The 17,738-nt window shown below is 41.3% G+C and overlaps 2 protein-coding genes across 2 annotated transcripts in view; both read left to right on the forward strand.

Annotated features, from left to right (window-relative positions):
* LOC124264125 (titin-like) overlaps positions 1 to 12,786 on the forward strand; it is a 72,152-nt gene extending 59,366 nt beyond the window's left edge. The window contains exons 52-68 of the mRNA XM_046698845.1: positions 245 to 550; positions 1,299 to 1,601; positions 2,208 to 2,510; positions 2,837 to 3,142; positions 3,534 to 3,836; positions 4,191 to 4,493; positions 4,850 to 5,152; positions 5,564 to 5,863; positions 6,583 to 6,888; positions 7,175 to 7,480; positions 7,881 to 8,183; positions 8,301 to 8,606; positions 9,458 to 9,763; positions 10,241 to 10,540; positions 10,999 to 11,304; positions 11,538 to 11,840; positions 12,491 to 12,786. Coding sequence (XP_046554801.1) covers positions 245 to 550; positions 1,299 to 1,601; positions 2,208 to 2,510; positions 2,837 to 3,142; positions 3,534 to 3,836; positions 4,191 to 4,493; positions 4,850 to 5,152; positions 5,564 to 5,863; positions 6,583 to 6,888; positions 7,175 to 7,480; positions 7,881 to 8,183; positions 8,301 to 8,606; positions 9,458 to 9,763; positions 10,241 to 10,540; positions 10,999 to 11,304; positions 11,538 to 11,840; positions 12,491 to 12,690 — 5,063 coding nt within the window. The 3' untranslated portion in view covers positions 12,691 to 12,786. The remainder of the gene's footprint in view (positions 1 to 244; positions 551 to 1,298; positions 1,602 to 2,207; positions 2,511 to 2,836; positions 3,143 to 3,533; positions 3,837 to 4,190; positions 4,494 to 4,849; positions 5,153 to 5,563; positions 5,864 to 6,582; positions 6,889 to 7,174; positions 7,481 to 7,880; positions 8,184 to 8,300; positions 8,607 to 9,457; positions 9,764 to 10,240; positions 10,541 to 10,998; positions 11,305 to 11,537; positions 11,841 to 12,490) is intronic.
* Positions 12,787 to 13,802: 1,016 nt separating this feature from the next.
* On the forward strand, positions 13,803 to 16,868 carry LOC124264126 (titin-like). Its single transcript, XM_046698846.1, has 5 exons — positions 13,803 to 14,112; positions 14,612 to 14,911; positions 15,476 to 15,778; positions 16,014 to 16,318; positions 16,753 to 16,868. The coding sequence occupies exons 1-4, from the start codon at positions 13,803 to 13,805 to the stop codon at positions 16,178 to 16,180; spliced, it is 1,080 nt and encodes a 359-aa protein (XP_046554802.1). The 3' UTR covers positions 16,181 to 16,318; positions 16,753 to 16,868.
* The last annotated feature ends 870 nt before the right edge of the window (positions 16,869 to 17,738 follow it).

Genomic DNA, 17,738 nt, shown 5'->3' on the forward strand with positions numbered 1-17,738 from the left:
CTAGGGAAAAAACATATCAAATCTTATTTATTTTTCTAAATTTTGTAGTTAATTTTGATGTATGTTTTAAAGTCAAAGTGTATTATGTTTGTTTGGAAACTGTTTTATCTGGTATAGTGAAGACATCCTTTTCAAGATCCTGAAATTCAAATGAATTATGTCATCTTTTTTTGTCATTGTTGCATTAGACTTGATGCTACCTTAGTGTTGCATTTCTAACATGGGTGCCATATGCCTTTCACAGACAAACCATCCAAACCTCGAGGTCCTCTGAATGTTGACAATGTCACCTGTGACACTGCTGATCTTACCTGGAAGTCACCTGACAGTGATGGTGGTCTTCCCATCAAGAACTACATCATCGAGATGAGGCCAAGCAGTAAGATGGCATGGAGCAAGATTGGCAAGGTTGATGCTGACAAGACCTCCTTCACAGCTCAAGACTTGAAGGATGGAACAGACTACTACTTCCGTGTCATTGCTGTCAATGACGAAGGAGACAGTGATGCTCTTGAGACCAAGGACACCATTAGGCCACTCAAGAAAATCTGTAAGTATATATGTAGATGTAATGATACAACTGGAAACCTAATGCATTGGTTTTAAGCCTGTGTGATGACACCAGTGGAACATATTGCTATCTTAGCCTGTTGATTTTGTATGGGGAGGACAGTCTAGTCTTTGAAGAGGAACATTGCTTCATGACCAGCTGCTAATTTCAGTTTGTTAAAGTGTTAAGTGGTCTTTCTTTGTGTAGGGTACTATCTAGCTGCTGTTATTACTGTAAACTTGGGACCCGTGAAGATCCGGGGTAGAATAGATCTTCAGCAACCCATTCCTGTCATAAAAGGCGACTATGATTGTGGTAAAAGGCGACTAACGGGATCGGGTGGTCAGGCTCGCTGACTTGGTTGACACATGTCATCGGTTCCCAATTGCGCAGATCGATGCTCATGCTGTTGATCACTGGATTGTCTGGTCCAGACTCGATTATTTACAGACCGCCGCCATATAGCTGGAATATTGCTGAGTGCGGCGTAAAACTAAACTCACTCACTACTGTAAACTTGAGGCTGCATATGTATTATGTCTGAAATATTTTGCCGAAAAGAAGCAAAAGATGTCCAGTAATGATTTTGGAAAAAATGTTTCGATAACTAAACAATCAAAGGACAGACACATTAGACATCAATGTATCCAGGACATGCCATAACACAAGCCCGGTATTGATGCAGGAGTATATGTTCTATGTAGTGCCACAAGCCCAGTATTGATGCAGGAGTATATGTTCTATGTAGTGCCACCTGGATCACCAAGGGGTCTGAAAGTTACCAAGGTCGGTCCTGACTTTGTCATCCTTGACTGGAAGGCTCCTCTGGAAGATGGTGGCGCCAAGGTCACCAACTATAAGATTGAGAAATGTGAGGAGACCTCTGAGGAATGGGTGAAAGTTGAGGAAGTCAAGTCCTATGACACCAGCTTCAAGGTTGAGAAACTGAAGGAGAATGTTGGCTTCTACTTTGCTGTTTCTGCCAAGAATGAGGTCGGATTTAGTGAACCTGCAGAAACAGAAGACTGTGTCAAACCAAAGAAGCCTGAGAGTGAGTAGACTTTCATTGATTGATAAATAATGTATGTGTACTGATTCATGTATATCTCTGTCACTGTGAATTTGTGTTAGATTCCCAAGAGCACATGGCCAAGTCATCTTAGTCGTTTGGATCTGCTTGACTTTGGGTTGAATCTTTGATTATGCTTAATGGCTGCCAGGGCCCCGTTTCACAACGCTCTCGTAACTTTTCTCGTAGCATTAGTACCTCATATGTTACAGTATAGGAGGCACGAATGCTAGTACTGAGATCTTAGGCTTACTGAGCTTTGTGAATAATGTCAGGTTTGTTCGTTTGGCCAATGGGGTAAACACCTGTGTCTCTATACTGTTTCCTCTCACATAATCCTGAAATTCTTACAGTTCTCTTGAATACTGAACAATGTCAGACTTAAAACAAGATTCTTACTCACTTCAAAATATACATGCCAGCTGTTGGGTATAAAAACGTTTGAGATTGTGTGAAAGATGCACCCTGTAGTTTAACCAGTTTGCACTATAAACGAAGATTATATTTAGAACATATCATGCAAGGTATGTCCAAATTATACATAGATGGAAACAACAGGATGTAAATCAAACATCTTCTCTTTTCCAGCCAAACCACACAAGTGTGAAAGCCTGACCGCCAAAGATCTGGACCGCACAGAACTCACTCTGGAATGGACTCCACCAAAGAATGATGGCGGATCACCTATCACTCAATACATCCTTGAGAAGAAGGAAGCCAAGAGCCCAACTTGGTCACGCATCGACAAGGTGCCATCTAAGAAGACCTCCTATCATGTTGCCAACCTCCTGGAAGGCACTGAATATGTGTTCCGCATCACTGCTGAGAACAAGCATGGTGCCGGTGAGCCTCTGGAGACAAGCAAGGGCTACACACCAAAGAGTCTTTATGGTAAATTTTCTTTGTGTGTGATGTGGCTGGTTGTGTATGATCATTACCCAATAGCATGGACTGTTGTCATTCTTGTCGAACCTGACTCTTCTGGCCAGCTTTGAAATAATTTTCTGGTGATTAGTTGACTGTGTTAACAGTTTTTAGACTTGTCTTCTATTCAGTTTTCGCAGAAGTATTATATCTGTATCTATATTGAGGGAGTCCAGTCTGATTGTAATATATACCCTTTGTCTTCGGAATCAAGTTCACAGAAGATGTGACTTTTGAATTCCATTGTGAATGTTAAGTCTGTTGCATATTTTCATTGCATCCTCTGTTCTCAGACAAACCAAGCAAGCCCCTTGGTCCGCTCAAGTTCTCCGACATTACCCATGAATCTGTGGTCCTGACCTGGCAGCCGTCCGAGAGTGATGGAGGAACGCCACTCACTGGCTACCTCATTGAATACCGTGATGTACGCCGACCCACATGGATGAAGACAACCACTGTCGGCCCTGATGTCCACAAACACACTGTCAAAGACCTCATTGAGGGTTCAGAGTACTACTTCCGTGTCACAGCTATTAATGCTGAAGGTCCCAGCCAGCCTCTGGAGAGCAAGGATACAGTCAAGCCACAGAGAGAGCTGAGTAAGTGAAAAACTTGGACTAGTCACACTTTCGGTTGCCATCATTTTCTGAATTGGGAACATCTGAATAAATCTTGATCTAGACTGTGAGCTTTATATGTTAACAAAGTGAGATATAGTACATATTTTTAGCAAATTTGTATCTAAAACGACAAATTCAGTCATGAAGCTCTATTCTAAATATTAATTAACCACCACCACCATTATCACTTTTCAGAAACACATTTGTGATAATTTATGTCAAATGGTTATGTTAATAAGACCTCTTTCTGTTGCTTTATTGCCCTGGTGTAAAATTTTGTTTTGTTTTGACAAACAAATTAAGTTTTAGGATTTTAGATTGTCCAACGTTAATCTCGACATATTGCCAATACATTCATTTCTCCTTCCAGGCCCACCTGGTGCTCCTGCTGGAATCAAGGTCAAGGACATTGGCAAGGATTCTGTTACACTCACCTGGACCCCACCAAAGGATGATGGAGGTTCCAAGGTCACAGGTTATGTCATCAAAGTGCGTGAAGAAAAGAGCAAGGACTGGACCAAAGCTGGCAATGTCCGTGGCACTGAAAATACCTTCGTTGTCAAAGACCTGAAGGAGGAACATGGCTACTTCTTCTCAGTGACTGCTGAGAACAAGATCGGTACTGGTCAAACCCTGGAAACAGAGAGTCCAATCTCACCCAAGAGACCAATTGGTGAGTCTTGTTCAGTGAGAGACAGACATACATGTACAAAACTGCACAAACACCAATACCCTGTCAAACACATTGTATTCATTGTCTTTGTTTTGACCCACCTAAATGTTCTTCTTCGTTTGATTTTGTTTAACCTCTTCAACTTTAAACCAATGATTTATATTAGGTTACCTTCATGAGATGGTTATGTGATGTATCTGACTGAAAATGAAAAGAATTGAGTTTAGCATTGTTCATAATCTTGTTCATCTGTGCTTCAGATGATGCAAAAATGTTAATAAATCTGTATACTTTCCAAGGAATTAATTAAATATGTAGATCTCTGTACTGACCAAAACATCCTTTCTTTTCTAGCCAAACCAGCAGCCCCAGAAGGCCCCATTGAATTTAGTGAAATCCAGAAGACAAGTCTGACCTTGACCTGGAAAGCTCCAAAGAGTGATGGTGGTTCTCCTCTAACTGGCTATGCCATCGAGCGCCGGGATGGCTTCAAGATGACCTGGTCCCCTGTTACTGTGGTCAAGCCAAATATGACCAGCTTCTGTGTCCAGAACCTCAAGGAGGGTCATGACTATGTGTTCCGGGTCTCTGCTGAGAACCTTGTTGGTAGATCTGATGCTCTGGAATCAGACAAAGTCATACCCAAGAGTCCATTCAGTACGTATCTCAATTTCATTTCAAGTTTATTGATTCAAACATGATGATAGTCAGTTGATCAGATGTCTGATATTGTATCTCCTTTTGGTATTAATTCATGATAATTTTAGCTATGACAAACAATTTTAGTTATGACAGTTTACTCCAGGAATACATATTATTATAACTAGTCCACAAATCTAATCATCTGATGGCTTTAAATCTACCAGCTATGTGACATCATGATGTAATAATGTTTATGCAACTTGCTTGTCTTGTCACGATTCTGTTCACTTGTTTAGTTTCCTCACAGAAGATGGACATTCAAATTGACCTCAGTACAAAGCAAATCTATACATTTCCTGTTCCTATTGCAGAGGTACCCAGTGCCCCAGAAGCACCCATTGAGGCCACTGAGATCACAGCCACAAGTGTTAGCATCAAGTGGAACCCACCAAAGTCTGATGGTGGTACCCCACTCACTGCCTACATCATCGAGCGGCGTGATGCTACACGCATGACCTGGATCCATGTTGACAAGGTCAAGCCGAACATCACCTCCTATTGCATTCAGGGTCTGGTCACAAACAACGAGTACTTCTTCCGAGTCATCGCTGAAAATGCAGAGGGCATGAGCCCACCTTTGGACTCACCTAAATTCAAACCCATCAGAGAAGCAGGTTAGTGTCTTCATGTTTATAACAATATATCTGCATTTTCCTCTAAAATGTTCCTGTCTGGGTTAAGGCTATCTACATGGTTAATGTAATGATGTAATTAATGTAATTAATGATTAACTCTTCTATTCTTAATTCTCTGAGTGTGCCAAGTTTCTGGCAAGAACAAGGGTCTTGAATACATTTAAGCTATGAATAGTCTTGCCACACAGTTTGGAACACCAAGAAGACGCTTCTCAATTTGTTCCCTTTTGGGGCATTAACCTCAGCTCTGTTTGAAAAAGCTATCATAGTGCTACAATTATCATAAGATTATGTCAAAGATTGGGAGTTGGGATCATCTTTGTAATGGCATGAAAATTGCAGTATTCATGGTGACAGACATCTGACTATCAGCATGTATTATATCTCCAGAGGCACCCAGACCACCAAAAGGACCAGTCCGCTTCAACGATGTGGAAGCAACATCTCTGACCTTGACCTGGTATGAGCCAGAAGATGATGGTGGATCACCACTCACAGACTATATCATCGAGGTCAGCGCTGACCAGGTTGACTGGTCTGAGTTCAAGAAGGTGGACAGCCGCAAGACCGACTACAAGGCTCACAACCTGAAAGAGGGCAAGAAGCTCTACTTCCGCATCAAGGCTGTCAACGCTGTTGGTGTCAGCAAGCCAGTGGAGTCTGAGTCTGTCACACCAAGGAGACCTCCAGGTGAGTCTGAATAAGTAGCAGAAATTAAGGAACAAAGGAACCAGGGGAGAAGTAGGGATTTAAAACATGGAGGGGGTGGGGGGTGTACAGTCCTCTATTCATAAGGTGAACAAAAAGGACTGACATTTCGACGTGGAAGGTGTTTGAAATAAGTGAGATTGGACTGGGTTGATGAAGGACAGGTTTTCCTGATTTAGGGGAGATAACTCACATTGATGGACAACATGTACCACTAAAGACATATAAATGTCTTTTTAACTCTGCCCTGTTTCTCCTGCTTTTATCTCATGTCATCATGTACTGGAGGGAGGTTTACTATTGTAATTACAATCAATAAGTTTTTCTTTGGCACTACCCAAGTTATGAATTGAACAAAAAACATAAAAGGACTGACAGGTCAACTGAAAGATGTTTGAAATTAGTGGAGGTATGCACTGTGATGAAACAGGCGATACCCCCCTGGAATTTGTTCATATATTTTTTATGAAGATCTAGTGTGTTGAAAGGATCCTCAGCATTTTAGTCCTTACTCCTTTCAGCAGATTATGATGATTTCAAAGCATGCCGTTCTTGAAAAGATGCCTTATAAATCAGTTACAGTGGTGGTGATGCTTCTTGGTTTCTGGATATTTTCATGACAGGAAGATTCCCTTATTTTTTTGCCAATGTAATCAGTGGAATGAATTCAAGGTTTATAATAAAACTTGTTGTTTTAACAGAGCTGCCAGGCAAACCAGTTGGACCTCTTGAAGTAACGGACATCCAACGCACCAACATCAGCATCAGATGGAAACCACCCAAGGATGATGGTGGCGTACCGCTCACAGCATACGTCATCGAGAAGCGGGATGCCAAGAGGATGACCTGGGCGAAGGTTGATCGAATCAAGCCAGACATCACCACATATACTGTCCAGAACCTTGTAGAAGGCAGTGAATATTTCTTCCGTGTCTTTGCTGAAAACTCAGTGGGACTTAGCAAACCTCTGGAATCAGACAGGGCATTCATCCCCAAGAGTCCATTTGGTGAGTTCCCTCTTTTGTATATTTTTGCAAACCTGAAGTTTGGTTCAATATTTGATCCTTATCCCCTTTCTCAGGTGTTAAGTTCTGAGTTATTCACTTCTCACACAAAGTCGTAGTAGTCATGCAAGTAGTCATGCTCTCTTTTGTCAATGTTCCAACAATATCAGTGTCATGTTACAGGAGAGAATCAAGTGCAGAAGATTCCTTTTTATACAAATGTTCCAAATTACTGTACAAATTGTCACCAAACTTATGACAGGGTATTGAATATTGTTGTCCGTTTCAGATGTTCCATCTGCACCCACTGGACCAATCAAGGTGTTTGATGTGACAGAGGACAGTTGTGTATTGGAATGGAAACCACCTCAAAGTGATGGAGGAACTCCTCTCACCAAGTACATCATTGAGATGCGTGATGTGCGTCGCTCCACGTGGAACAGAATTGATTCAGTGAAGCCAACAGAGCTAGAGTATGAGGTCTTCAACCTGGTGTTGGGCAACGAGTACATGTTCCGCATCATTGCAGTCAATGCAGAGGGAGAAGGACCTCCTCTCAACCTGAAGGAAACAGTCCAGCCAATGAGAGAACTAGGTCAGTTGGACTAAAAGCAAACCAGTTTTGTTTCATGCTTTCTTGTATCAAAGTTCCCCTTTAGGATTCCAAATCAGACTTGTTTCTTATCTCCTATGCTTGTCATAAGATTAGGATTTGGGAACCACAATGTGTTCTTGAGTTGATGGTGTCATGGTTGGACTATTACTTATTGTGTCATGCATGGCTCTGACATGTCCAGGCTGTGATTTTATGTCTGAAAAAGTAAATGACGCAGAGCTTATTCAGCTGCATTCAGCTTGACTACTTTCAGAAAAGGGATGCTATGTTTAGATGCATTAAGGTGATGACAAGAGGTCATATCAGACAATCAGACAATAGTATTTTTTGTTAGCTTGAGTCTCATATTGTAATGCAAAGTTCTCTTCAACCTCCGCAGAGCCCCCAGGTCCACCACTGTTTGTGCGTGTCAGCAAGATCACCAAGAAGTCGGTCACTATTGACTGGGGTACACCCTCTGATGATGGTGGATCCAAGATCACTCGCTACCATATCTACACCTCAAAGAAGACAAGAGGAGAGTGGAAGGAGGTTGCCAAGGTCAAGGCCTTTGACTCAGACTATGAAGTTCAGGATCTTGAGGAAGGTCAAGACTACTTCTTTGCAGTTGCTGCAGAGAATGAAGTCGGCATTGGCAAGATGGCAGAAACAGAAGCTGCAGCTAAGCCACAGAAACCAATGGGTAAGAAGAAGATGATTTATTTACAATTATCTCAGACAAGATTCATATGATAACTAATATATGGTAATATTTCAGTACAACTTCATGTCTCTTTATGTTTGTCATTCTTTATTGCAGAACGACCTTCACCTCCAACCCCACCACTGGAGGCCACAGACATTCAACGTGACAGTGTGACCTTGACCTGGAAGGCTTCAAAGAGTGATGGTGGTTCACCAATCTTGCATTATGTACTGCAGAAGCGTGAAGGCTGGAAGACATCTTGGACAGAGGTCGCCAAGGTCAAGCCGAACATATTCTCATACTGTGTCCAAAACCTGCATGAAGGCCAAGAATATTACTTCCGCGTGTTTGCAGAGAACCAAGTTGGAGCATCTGATGCCATCCAGACTGAGGTCGGCATTACACCAAGATCTCCATTCAGTAAGTACTTGGTCAGCATGTAGATGTGGGCTAAATGTTGGTATTCTAACAGGTTCTTGTTTCCATTGAACTAACATGATTATAAACATTTAAGTTTTGGAGAACACTGGAACTCATTTGTGACGGGATGTAATTCTGTGTTAAAAATATTCAGCCAGATCACTTGTTTATTGTTAATGAATTCTTTGGTCTACCAAAACCACAGGAGGTAAAAAGCTTGAACTGATTTGAAATAGAAAAATATTTTCGACTAGGTATATATGTATAAAGAAACACTTGGTCTGGCTGGGAGAAAATCTTTTAATATCACAGTGTGTTACTTCTGCGTTTGAGCTAATCATTTTAACAATGTTGTTGTCTATTTCTCACACTAATGACCTATTTTGTTAAATATTTTATGTGGTTCTACTGACATATTGACCCAACAGATTTCATGATCATTAATTTTCCTGAAAAGTTGTTACAACTGAAAATAAGCCCAACTCACTCTTTCAGAGGAATGTCAGGGATTTGGTCCTCAGAGAGTTGGAAAAGACATTATTATTGCACCCATTGTTGATTTCCATATCACCAGTTATACCTAGACAACACAGACACATTCTTACAAATGCAAAATGTGCATGTCTAAAAGCTTATTTAAGAAGTAAATAGGAGAACTTTTGGGATACAATGGTGCAATGAATCTGATTGGTTAACCCAATCAATCATGTGTACTGACCTTGACGTTGACTTGCAATGTATGTGGAAATTCAAGTGTTTGCTTCATTAACTTTCACATTAATGTTGTTTTATTGTTGTCTGTGATGACTAACTGTGACTAACCACTGTTTTATTAACCAATCAAATTACAGATAAACCTTCAGCCCCAGAGGGCCCTCTTGAGATATTAGAGATAACGGCCAACACTGTTACTATCCAATGGAAAACACCCAAATCTAATGGCGGCCTTGCCCTTACTGCCTACTACATTGAGCGTCGTGACAAAAAACACACGTCATGGCTCAAGGTGGACATGGTGAAGCCCAGTATCAAGTCATATTGCATTCAGAAGTTGTTGGAAGGAAATGAGTACTTTTTCCGTGTGCTTGCTGAAAATCCAGAAGGACTCTCAGAACCTCTGGAGAGCCTTGAACCAGTCATGCCCCGAGAGAAACCAGGTTAAGATTTAGATGCTGTTGCCTGTTTCTGTGTAGCAGAGCAGATCCAATCAAATACACTGCATGCCACTAAAACTGAGTCTGCCCTCATTTTGTATTAATACACCTATCTGAAGGGATTTTATTTTATTTTTAAGAAGAAAAGAAATTACTTTTATGACACAACATAAACAAGCAATTATTTTTAAATTTAGAATATACACCTTAATCTTTGATAGGAATAATAAGGTATTCTGTTGATATGTAAATATTCACTGGATATGTTATGAGAGTCCGTTTTGCGTGCCATGGAAATACATATGATCTGGAATATAATTTGTCTCTCTTTAGATTAATATCTATGGCACTACTACATATTAATGAGTAGTTAAAGATATTAGTATTCATGGAGGCATTAAGTCAAGTATTCCATCAAAGTAAAGTCAAATTGTGCCAATAAGTATTTCTTCCTATAACGCCACCATTTTGTCCCTGTAGCTGCTCCCCTTGCACCAATTGGCCCAGTCCGTTTCCACAACATCCTGTCAACATCACTGGCACTCGATTGGCTGCCTCCAAGAGATGACGGTGGAGAACCAATCACAGAGTACCTCATTGAGGCCTGCATGAAGGGAGGCGAATGGTTTGAAGTTGGAAAGACAAACTCATCCACAACCAAGCTGAAGGTCAAGGACCTCAAGGAGGGCAAGACGTATGAATTCCGTATTTGTGCCCGAAACAAGATCGGTCTTGGCAAACCACTTGAGTCTGAGCCAGTTGTACCCTGCAGACCACCAGGTGAGATTGTATATCTTCTGGATAGGCAGGTAATGAAGCAGGTTCACACTTAGTACAAGTTTTCCATCCAGAATAATACATTGTACAATTTGAGTTTTTGCATTGATGATGTTCCTGAGTCTTATATCATGTAACTAAGGTACAGAAATATTTGTCTAGATGCAGTATATGTGCAGCCCTGGATTAGATGTAACATTGAGATAAATAATAATTATCTGTCTCTGATTCATTTACTTTGACATGGCATTGATCAGGTTATGTGACTTTTTAATATAGCTACCTTAGTCTTTTAATTTTCTTTGACACATGATATCACTTGAAGCTTTTATCCATTTATATTATTCAGTCCAAATAAGACCATCTGAATGGAAATAACTGGTAAGGTTTAGCTCATTTGCCACAAACTCCACTCATGATAAATGCATATGAAACTGACAGTCGTCTTCTCCCTCCGACAGAGGTTCCATCTAAGCCAGTTGGACCTATCAAGGTGTCCGACATTGACAGGTTCTCCTGCGTTATTGCCTGGAAGCCACCAGAGGATGATGGAGGCTCACCTCTCAAGTCCTACATCCTGGAAAAACGAGACATGAGCCGTACCAAGTGGAACCGTATCGACAAAATCGATGCTTCCATCACCAACTTCTGCTGCCAGAACCTCCAGACTGGGTCGGAGTATTACTTCCGCGTCAGTGCTGAGAACAAGATTGGAGTCAGTAAGCCACTTGAAATGGACAAACCAGTTCTCATCAAGAGTCCTTATGGTGAGATATATTTTGATGCATGAGTGGTATTTGTCATCTAGATAAAGTAATGAGAAAATGGGGTTAATTCTTATACGAACAGATCCATCTTATGGTTATAGAGGTCACAATTTCATCCAGAGTTAGGTCCTTCATGGGTACAAATTATGAAAACCTTTCTTTTGTCCCAGGTTGTGCAAATATTGCTTAAAGAAACAAGTATATTCTTTCACAAGAACACTGTCTCTTTTCAGACGTTCCATCACCACCTAAGTTCCTGAAGGCAGCCAATGTCAATGAGAAGACAGCAGACATTGAATGGAAGGCACCTGACAGTGATGGAGGTCTGCCTCTGACTGGCTACGTCATCCAGTTCCGTGAATCCCGTCGCTCCATCTGGAACACCTTCTGTGAAGTGGAGGCCACGATGACCTCCATCAAGCTGACTGACCTGGTCCCAGGCAATGAGTATGTCGTGGCTGTAGTAGCGGTCAATGAAGAAGGACAGAGTCCACCTGCCATCATCTCTGAGCCAATCAGACCACAGAAACATCTCAGTAAGTTCTTCTCAAGTACAGACACTTATCAATTCTGCTTTAACAAAATATTTAGTCTTGAGATGTTATGCTGAAGTATCCTTCAGGTCTGTTAGGATACCTATAAAGTATGATGGCTGATAAGGGCCAACACTTTCTTGATTTAAAATTCATCAAGGAGAAAGCAAAATTTTAAGGCGAGAATAATAATAGTATATATTCCCAAATAGGTTATCATGTCCAGTAAAGTTTTTATGTTCCTTGCTGTTACATTCTGCAATAATTCTGCAAACAGTTTCAAATGCAAGTACCCGCCTCTTCAGTTGTGTCTTCAGAAAGTACCATATGTTTAGTGGTTGACATCTACAGGCAACTGAGGCTACACCAATTGCTGCTTCATCCTCATGATGGCAATGAACATGCATGTCCTTTGGTTACAAAGCAATGTCATTGTTACTTAAACCTCTGTGGGTGAAGTATCGACTATTGGTACTCTAACAGTAGATTATATATCTTAACTTCATATGAATCCAATAAGTGGAGCTGATTCTTGATAGAACTTGCAGGAATATTACTGAAATTATAAAACCAAAGGTAGTCAAATACTTATACGTTTTGGAAATTAGTTAAAGGTTTAATTGTGTTTAATTTTGATCCATTTCTTTCCATAGGAGTTCCAGGACCACCAGAGAACCTCCAACTGAGGAACATGACCAAGGTTGGTCTTACTCTTGAGTGGAACCCACCATCAGATGATGGCGGCACCAAGGTCCGTCGCTACCACATTGAGAAGTGCACAGTGGACAGCAAGGAGTGGGAAAGAGTGGAGACAGTGGAACATTACCGCTCACACTGCGGAGTGTCGGACTGAAGACAGAGGTGGACTGGTTCTTTGCCGTTGTTGCTGAGAACGATGTTGGTGTCAGTGAACGCTGTGTCTCCAAGAAGCCAGTTAGATTTGACAAACCAATTGGTACGATTTTGACATTCATATAGACATTTTGTTCCACTTGCATAAATATTCAAAAACAAAAGGTGGCCAGTTACATGTCAGATATTGTTTGCTAGCGAAAACAGACTGGCTGATTGAAGAGTCATATTGAAATACAAGCACAAGATAGAGATAAAATAAATATATGAAGGACAAGGGTTAAAGAAGGACAGGGCTGTCAGTACTTTGAGACAAATGGTGATGGTTACAAGGAAAGCTTGATGGTGGTAAATGAGGCAAATATATCTGATGGGGACAGTACAGTGAAGCCCATTTATGATGTTTCATGACATGGTAAGCCTTCATTCTGAATAATATTGTGTTACATTCTACTCTCACAATGTAAAAAACTTCCCACTTCACAGTTGCACCATCACCACCTGTTGGTCCAATGGTGGCGTCCGACATCAACCGTCGTGGTTTCCGTGTAACCTGGAAGCCAAGTGAGAGAGATGGTGGTTCCCCCATCACCGGCTATGTTGTTGAGAAGCGTGAGGCATGGAAGTCCACATACCTGCCAGTGGAGAAGGTGCCAGCCAAGGTCCTTAGCTGTGACCTGACCTTCCTCATTGAGAATCAGGACTACATGGTTCGTGTCATGGCAGAGAACATTGTTGGACAGTCTGAACCTCTGGAATCTGCAGAGCCAATCATAGCCAAAAGCCCCTACTGTGAGTTCCATTGCTTTTTTAACAAGACCTTATGACAGGAGTATTTTGAGGAGATACTACTGAAGAAAAACAGTATTGTTCTATAAAATTTATAAGGAATATGGCTTATTGTTATTAATGCATTTGCTTTCTTGGTGTCCATTGAAATCACAATGCTCATGCAGCATAAAGTAATATTGATTCATTCTAAATGACAAAGTTATCATTCACTCTCAATTTATAAAAACAAACTAGAATGGCCAGATTACTGGAATAATGGTGAGTGTGGTATTATATAACAATGTTTAGAGCACCCAACTATATCATTTGCATGTATTTCGGATGACAGAGCCACCTGGCCCACCAGAGTCTATCACAGCTGCTGACAGCACAGCCAACTCCGTCACACTCAAGTGGAAACCACCGAAGACAGATGGAGGACTGCCCATCAAGGAATACATTGTGGAACGTCGGGACAAGAAGTATGGATCATGGATCAAGCAGGATGTCACTCGTGGCTCAGTCCTCACCCTCGAGGTCACCAGGCTGACCGAGGGCACACCATACTTCTTCCGTGTCTTTGCTGAGAATGAGGAGGGTATAGGAGCTCCTTGTGAGATGACTGAACCAGTCATACCAATGCGAGAGCCAAGTGAGTAATTGACTCATTGATAAAAATCAGAATGTCATCTTTAGGATGTGTAGAAGTAAATTTAAGAATTTATTCCTCAAAAATAATGTGTCAAGAATCCTGTACAGAATAGGTCCAGAACTTGTTGTCAGAGGGATCAGATGGGTAGTATGTGTCATACCCTTGTTTATGTTATCAATTACTTAATCTGTGACAGTATGTGTCATACCCTTGTTTATGTTATCAATTACTTAATCTGTGACAGTATGTGTCATACCCTTGTTTATGTTATCAATTACTTAATCTGTGACAGTATGTGTCATACCCTTGTTTATGTTACCGATCACTGGTTCACTGGCCAAAATTTATATGTAAATATTGTTGACTGAATAGCACAACATTTACTTTTCACTATCTGTCTAAAATATTGTGATGCGACATTAAATTTTAACTCACTCATACAACTTGTAAACAGGTTTAGAATATCACAATCATTAATGCAATTTCTTTTTCAATTCAGAGCCCCCTGGTGTTCCAATTGGACCAATCAAATTCCGTGACATCGGAGAAGACTTTGTGACACTGGATTGGCATCCACCCAAAGATCCTGGTGGCATCCCCATCATTGGCTACAAGGTGGACGTAACTCGGGACCTCGATACCTGGACCGAGGTGGCTACAACAGACTGTGGCATCACTTCAGTCAAAGCTAAGGAGCTGGTACCAAACAAGAAGCACTACTTCAGGGTGTTTGCCATCAACCGTATTGGCAACAGCAAACCCCTGGAGTCAGAACCTGTAGTGCCTCACAGGCCCCCAGGTTAGTCTCTGACCCACTGTAACGCTTGCCTCGAATAGTTGATTACATTTCCATGAACACAAATATTGGATGGCGGGTTCTTATGGCTACAGCTACTGGGAGTCTAGATAGTGTTGTCATGGCATCAGATCTGTTGGGAAACAAGGCCTGACAAATACTAGTTCACTGACTGAGGAATTGTGGCTGAGGTGTAAAATCACTAGTCCATATGTTAGTGAAGCAAATACTGTGTGTTTGCTTATAAAGTTATGTCAGTCATTGCATCCTGGTTTGTTGTGAAACAATGTCTGACAAATGGTAGCTCATTTACTTAGAAAGATAAGTTGTGTATGTCAGAGCTGAATTTGCTTTTTGTAGCAAATCCCTTGATTCATCAGGACAGTTCAACTCTATTCATGACTATGTCTAGACTCTTTTGCCAATGTGGGAATCAGTTTTCCTTTGATCATTACCACAGATATTCATATATATATATTTCCGATCATGAGCAGTCATGTTTGAAGATCAAACCTCACCAAAGGGAAGTTAATATTTAACATGCACATATTTGTATTTACTATCCAGGTGCACCAGGCAAGCCAGTCGGTCCAATTGAAGCTATGGATATTGAAAGAGAGGCAGTGACCTTGACCTGGAATCCACCAGAGGATGATGGTGGTAGTGAGATCACACACTACCTGCTGGAGAAGCGGGATGTGATGAGAGCTCATTGGTCGCACGCTGAGAAGACATCTAGCCCCACATGCAAGGCCAAGGTGAAGAATCTGACAGAAGGAACCGAGTTCTACTTCCGTGTCATGGCTGTCAACAAGATGGCAGCTGGCATTCCTCTTGAGAGCAGACCCATCTTAGTCAAGAGTCCATTTGGTAGGTTATAAATCTGGTGATGTGTTTGAAAATGGATCCAAATGCATGAAACAGTTTCCTTGAAATTGAAGCAACAAACAGAAAATATAACTTTTTATTTTAGTTGGAAAATTTGCATGGTTCAGTAAATACTGACACTTCATAATTTGGACAAATTATTTTATCAACGTGATCCTTATGATACTGTTAACCAGTATTAAAATTGAAGTATTGATGTTGACCATAATGTCTTCAGATGTACCATCTCCACCTGTTGGTCCTCTGGCCATTTCCAACGTCACTGACTCAACTGCTGACCTTGAATGGAAACCATCAGAAGATGATGGCGGATCACCAATCCTCCATTACGCATCGAAATCCGTGAATCAAGACGTAGTATATGGGGACGTGCAGGTGCAGTAGATGCCAAAACGTTCACCTTCACCGCCAAGAACCTGGTGGTCAACAATGAGTACTTCTTCCGTGTCCGAGCGGTCAATGCTGAAGGAGAGAGTCTGCCTCTAGAGGGTATTGACTCAGTCACTCCAAGCAAGAAGAAAGGTAGGTTGAACACATAAAGCAAGGAATAAAGACAATGTCATGATGTTCATGCTACATTTTGTTCTTTTTCTTGATAGTTGACTTACATGGATGTTTTTTATATATGGATGGCCATAGACCACAATCTTTCAGTCAACATTTAAGCATTCAGATTCTGTATCGTGTACATGTATAGAAAGATGGTATTTATCAATGAATGTAAAAGCGATGAGAACTGTTGTAAGGGTATGTCAAAATATGACAAGTAGTACTGATAGTTATGGCTCTAATATTTGTTGTTCAACCTGGATCAAAAACTTCAAAACATGAACACTCCATCATGAAGTCACTCCCCATTTGCTTTGACCAAGACAGTTTCAATGTACCAACATATTTATGGCTAATATGGATTTACAGATATCCTGACTAATCTTTTCCTTTTCTTCATCTTTCAGATGTACCAGAAGCTCCAGCATACATCTACCCCGGCCGTGTCTCTGACTCCTCAGTCACTATTGACTGGAAGGCTCCTCTCAAAGATGGTGGTTCCCGCATCAAGCAGTACCACGTGAAGATGACAGAGGACAAGCCAGGCTCACAATGGGTTGACCTTGCTACAGTGGATGCCTACAAGACATCATTCAAGGCAAAGGACCTTGACTCCAAGAAGAAATATCTGTTTGCAGTGGTGGCAGAGAACAGCATTGGACTCAGTGAAATGAGTGTCACAGACAGACCAGTGTCGGTCAAGACAGTAGTCAGTGAGTAGATAAACTTCTCTTTTAAAGGAAAGAATAATAACCCCAGCGAATACTTGAATTGGTTTTGTGCCAGTACTCATGATATGTTTAATATGGTGACTGTTATCGAAGACATAGCTTTAGCTTTTGAGTGTGTCAAGATACCTATGTACGGTCCTGGTGTAGAAGTCCTGGTCAGAATAGAGAACCATATTATTGTCACATGAGCCCACTCTTATCAGAATTTGATGGTGTGTGACCATGGTGATTGTGCAACATTGGTGATTGTACAGCCTTTGTAACTGACTTGTGCGTCATATAATGACATGACCAAAAATGGATCTTTTAGCTTGAGTTTTACTGACTGTGCTCAAATAGTTGGAACACTGTTTGCTGAGCATTTTGCTGAATCAAATTGTTTCAGCTGTGATGATGATCACTACTGCAATCTTCCATCTTATTTCCAGAGCCACCGTCACCACCTGAAGGACCCCTGAAGGTCATCAACATGAGGAAAGATGGCGTCACCCTGTCCTGGCTGCCTCCTGAGGAAGATGGTGGGTCTCCCATCACTCACTACCTCATCGAGAAGCGTGATGCATTCAAGACTAACTGGAGCCACGGAGACAGGGTCAAGGCCAGTCAAACCACTGCTGACATTGAATACCTGACCCCAGGTAACAGCTATCACTTCCGGGTCA

The sequence above is a fragment of the Haliotis rubra genome, unplaced genomic scaffold (genome assembly GCF_003918875.1).
Source record: "Haliotis rubra isolate DU_JTF1 unplaced genomic scaffold, ASM391887v1 Scf91, whole genome shotgun sequence".
Lineage (NCBI taxonomy): Eukaryota > Metazoa > Mollusca > Gastropoda > Lepetellida > Haliotidae > Haliotis > Haliotis rubra.

Coding starts and splice junctions, on each gene's coding strand:
- LOC124264126 (XM_046698846.1), top strand. CDS start 13,803: ATGACAGAGCCACCTGGCCCACCAGAGTCTATCACAGCTGCTGACAGC. Junction 14,912..15,475: donor AGTGCCTCACAGGCCCCCAG/GTTAGTCTCTGA, acceptor TTTACTATCCAG/GTGCACCAGGCAAGCCAGTC. Junction 15,779..16,013: donor CTTAGTCAAGAGTCCATTTG/GTAGGTTATAAA, acceptor TAATGTCTTCAG/ATGTACCATCTCCACCTGTT.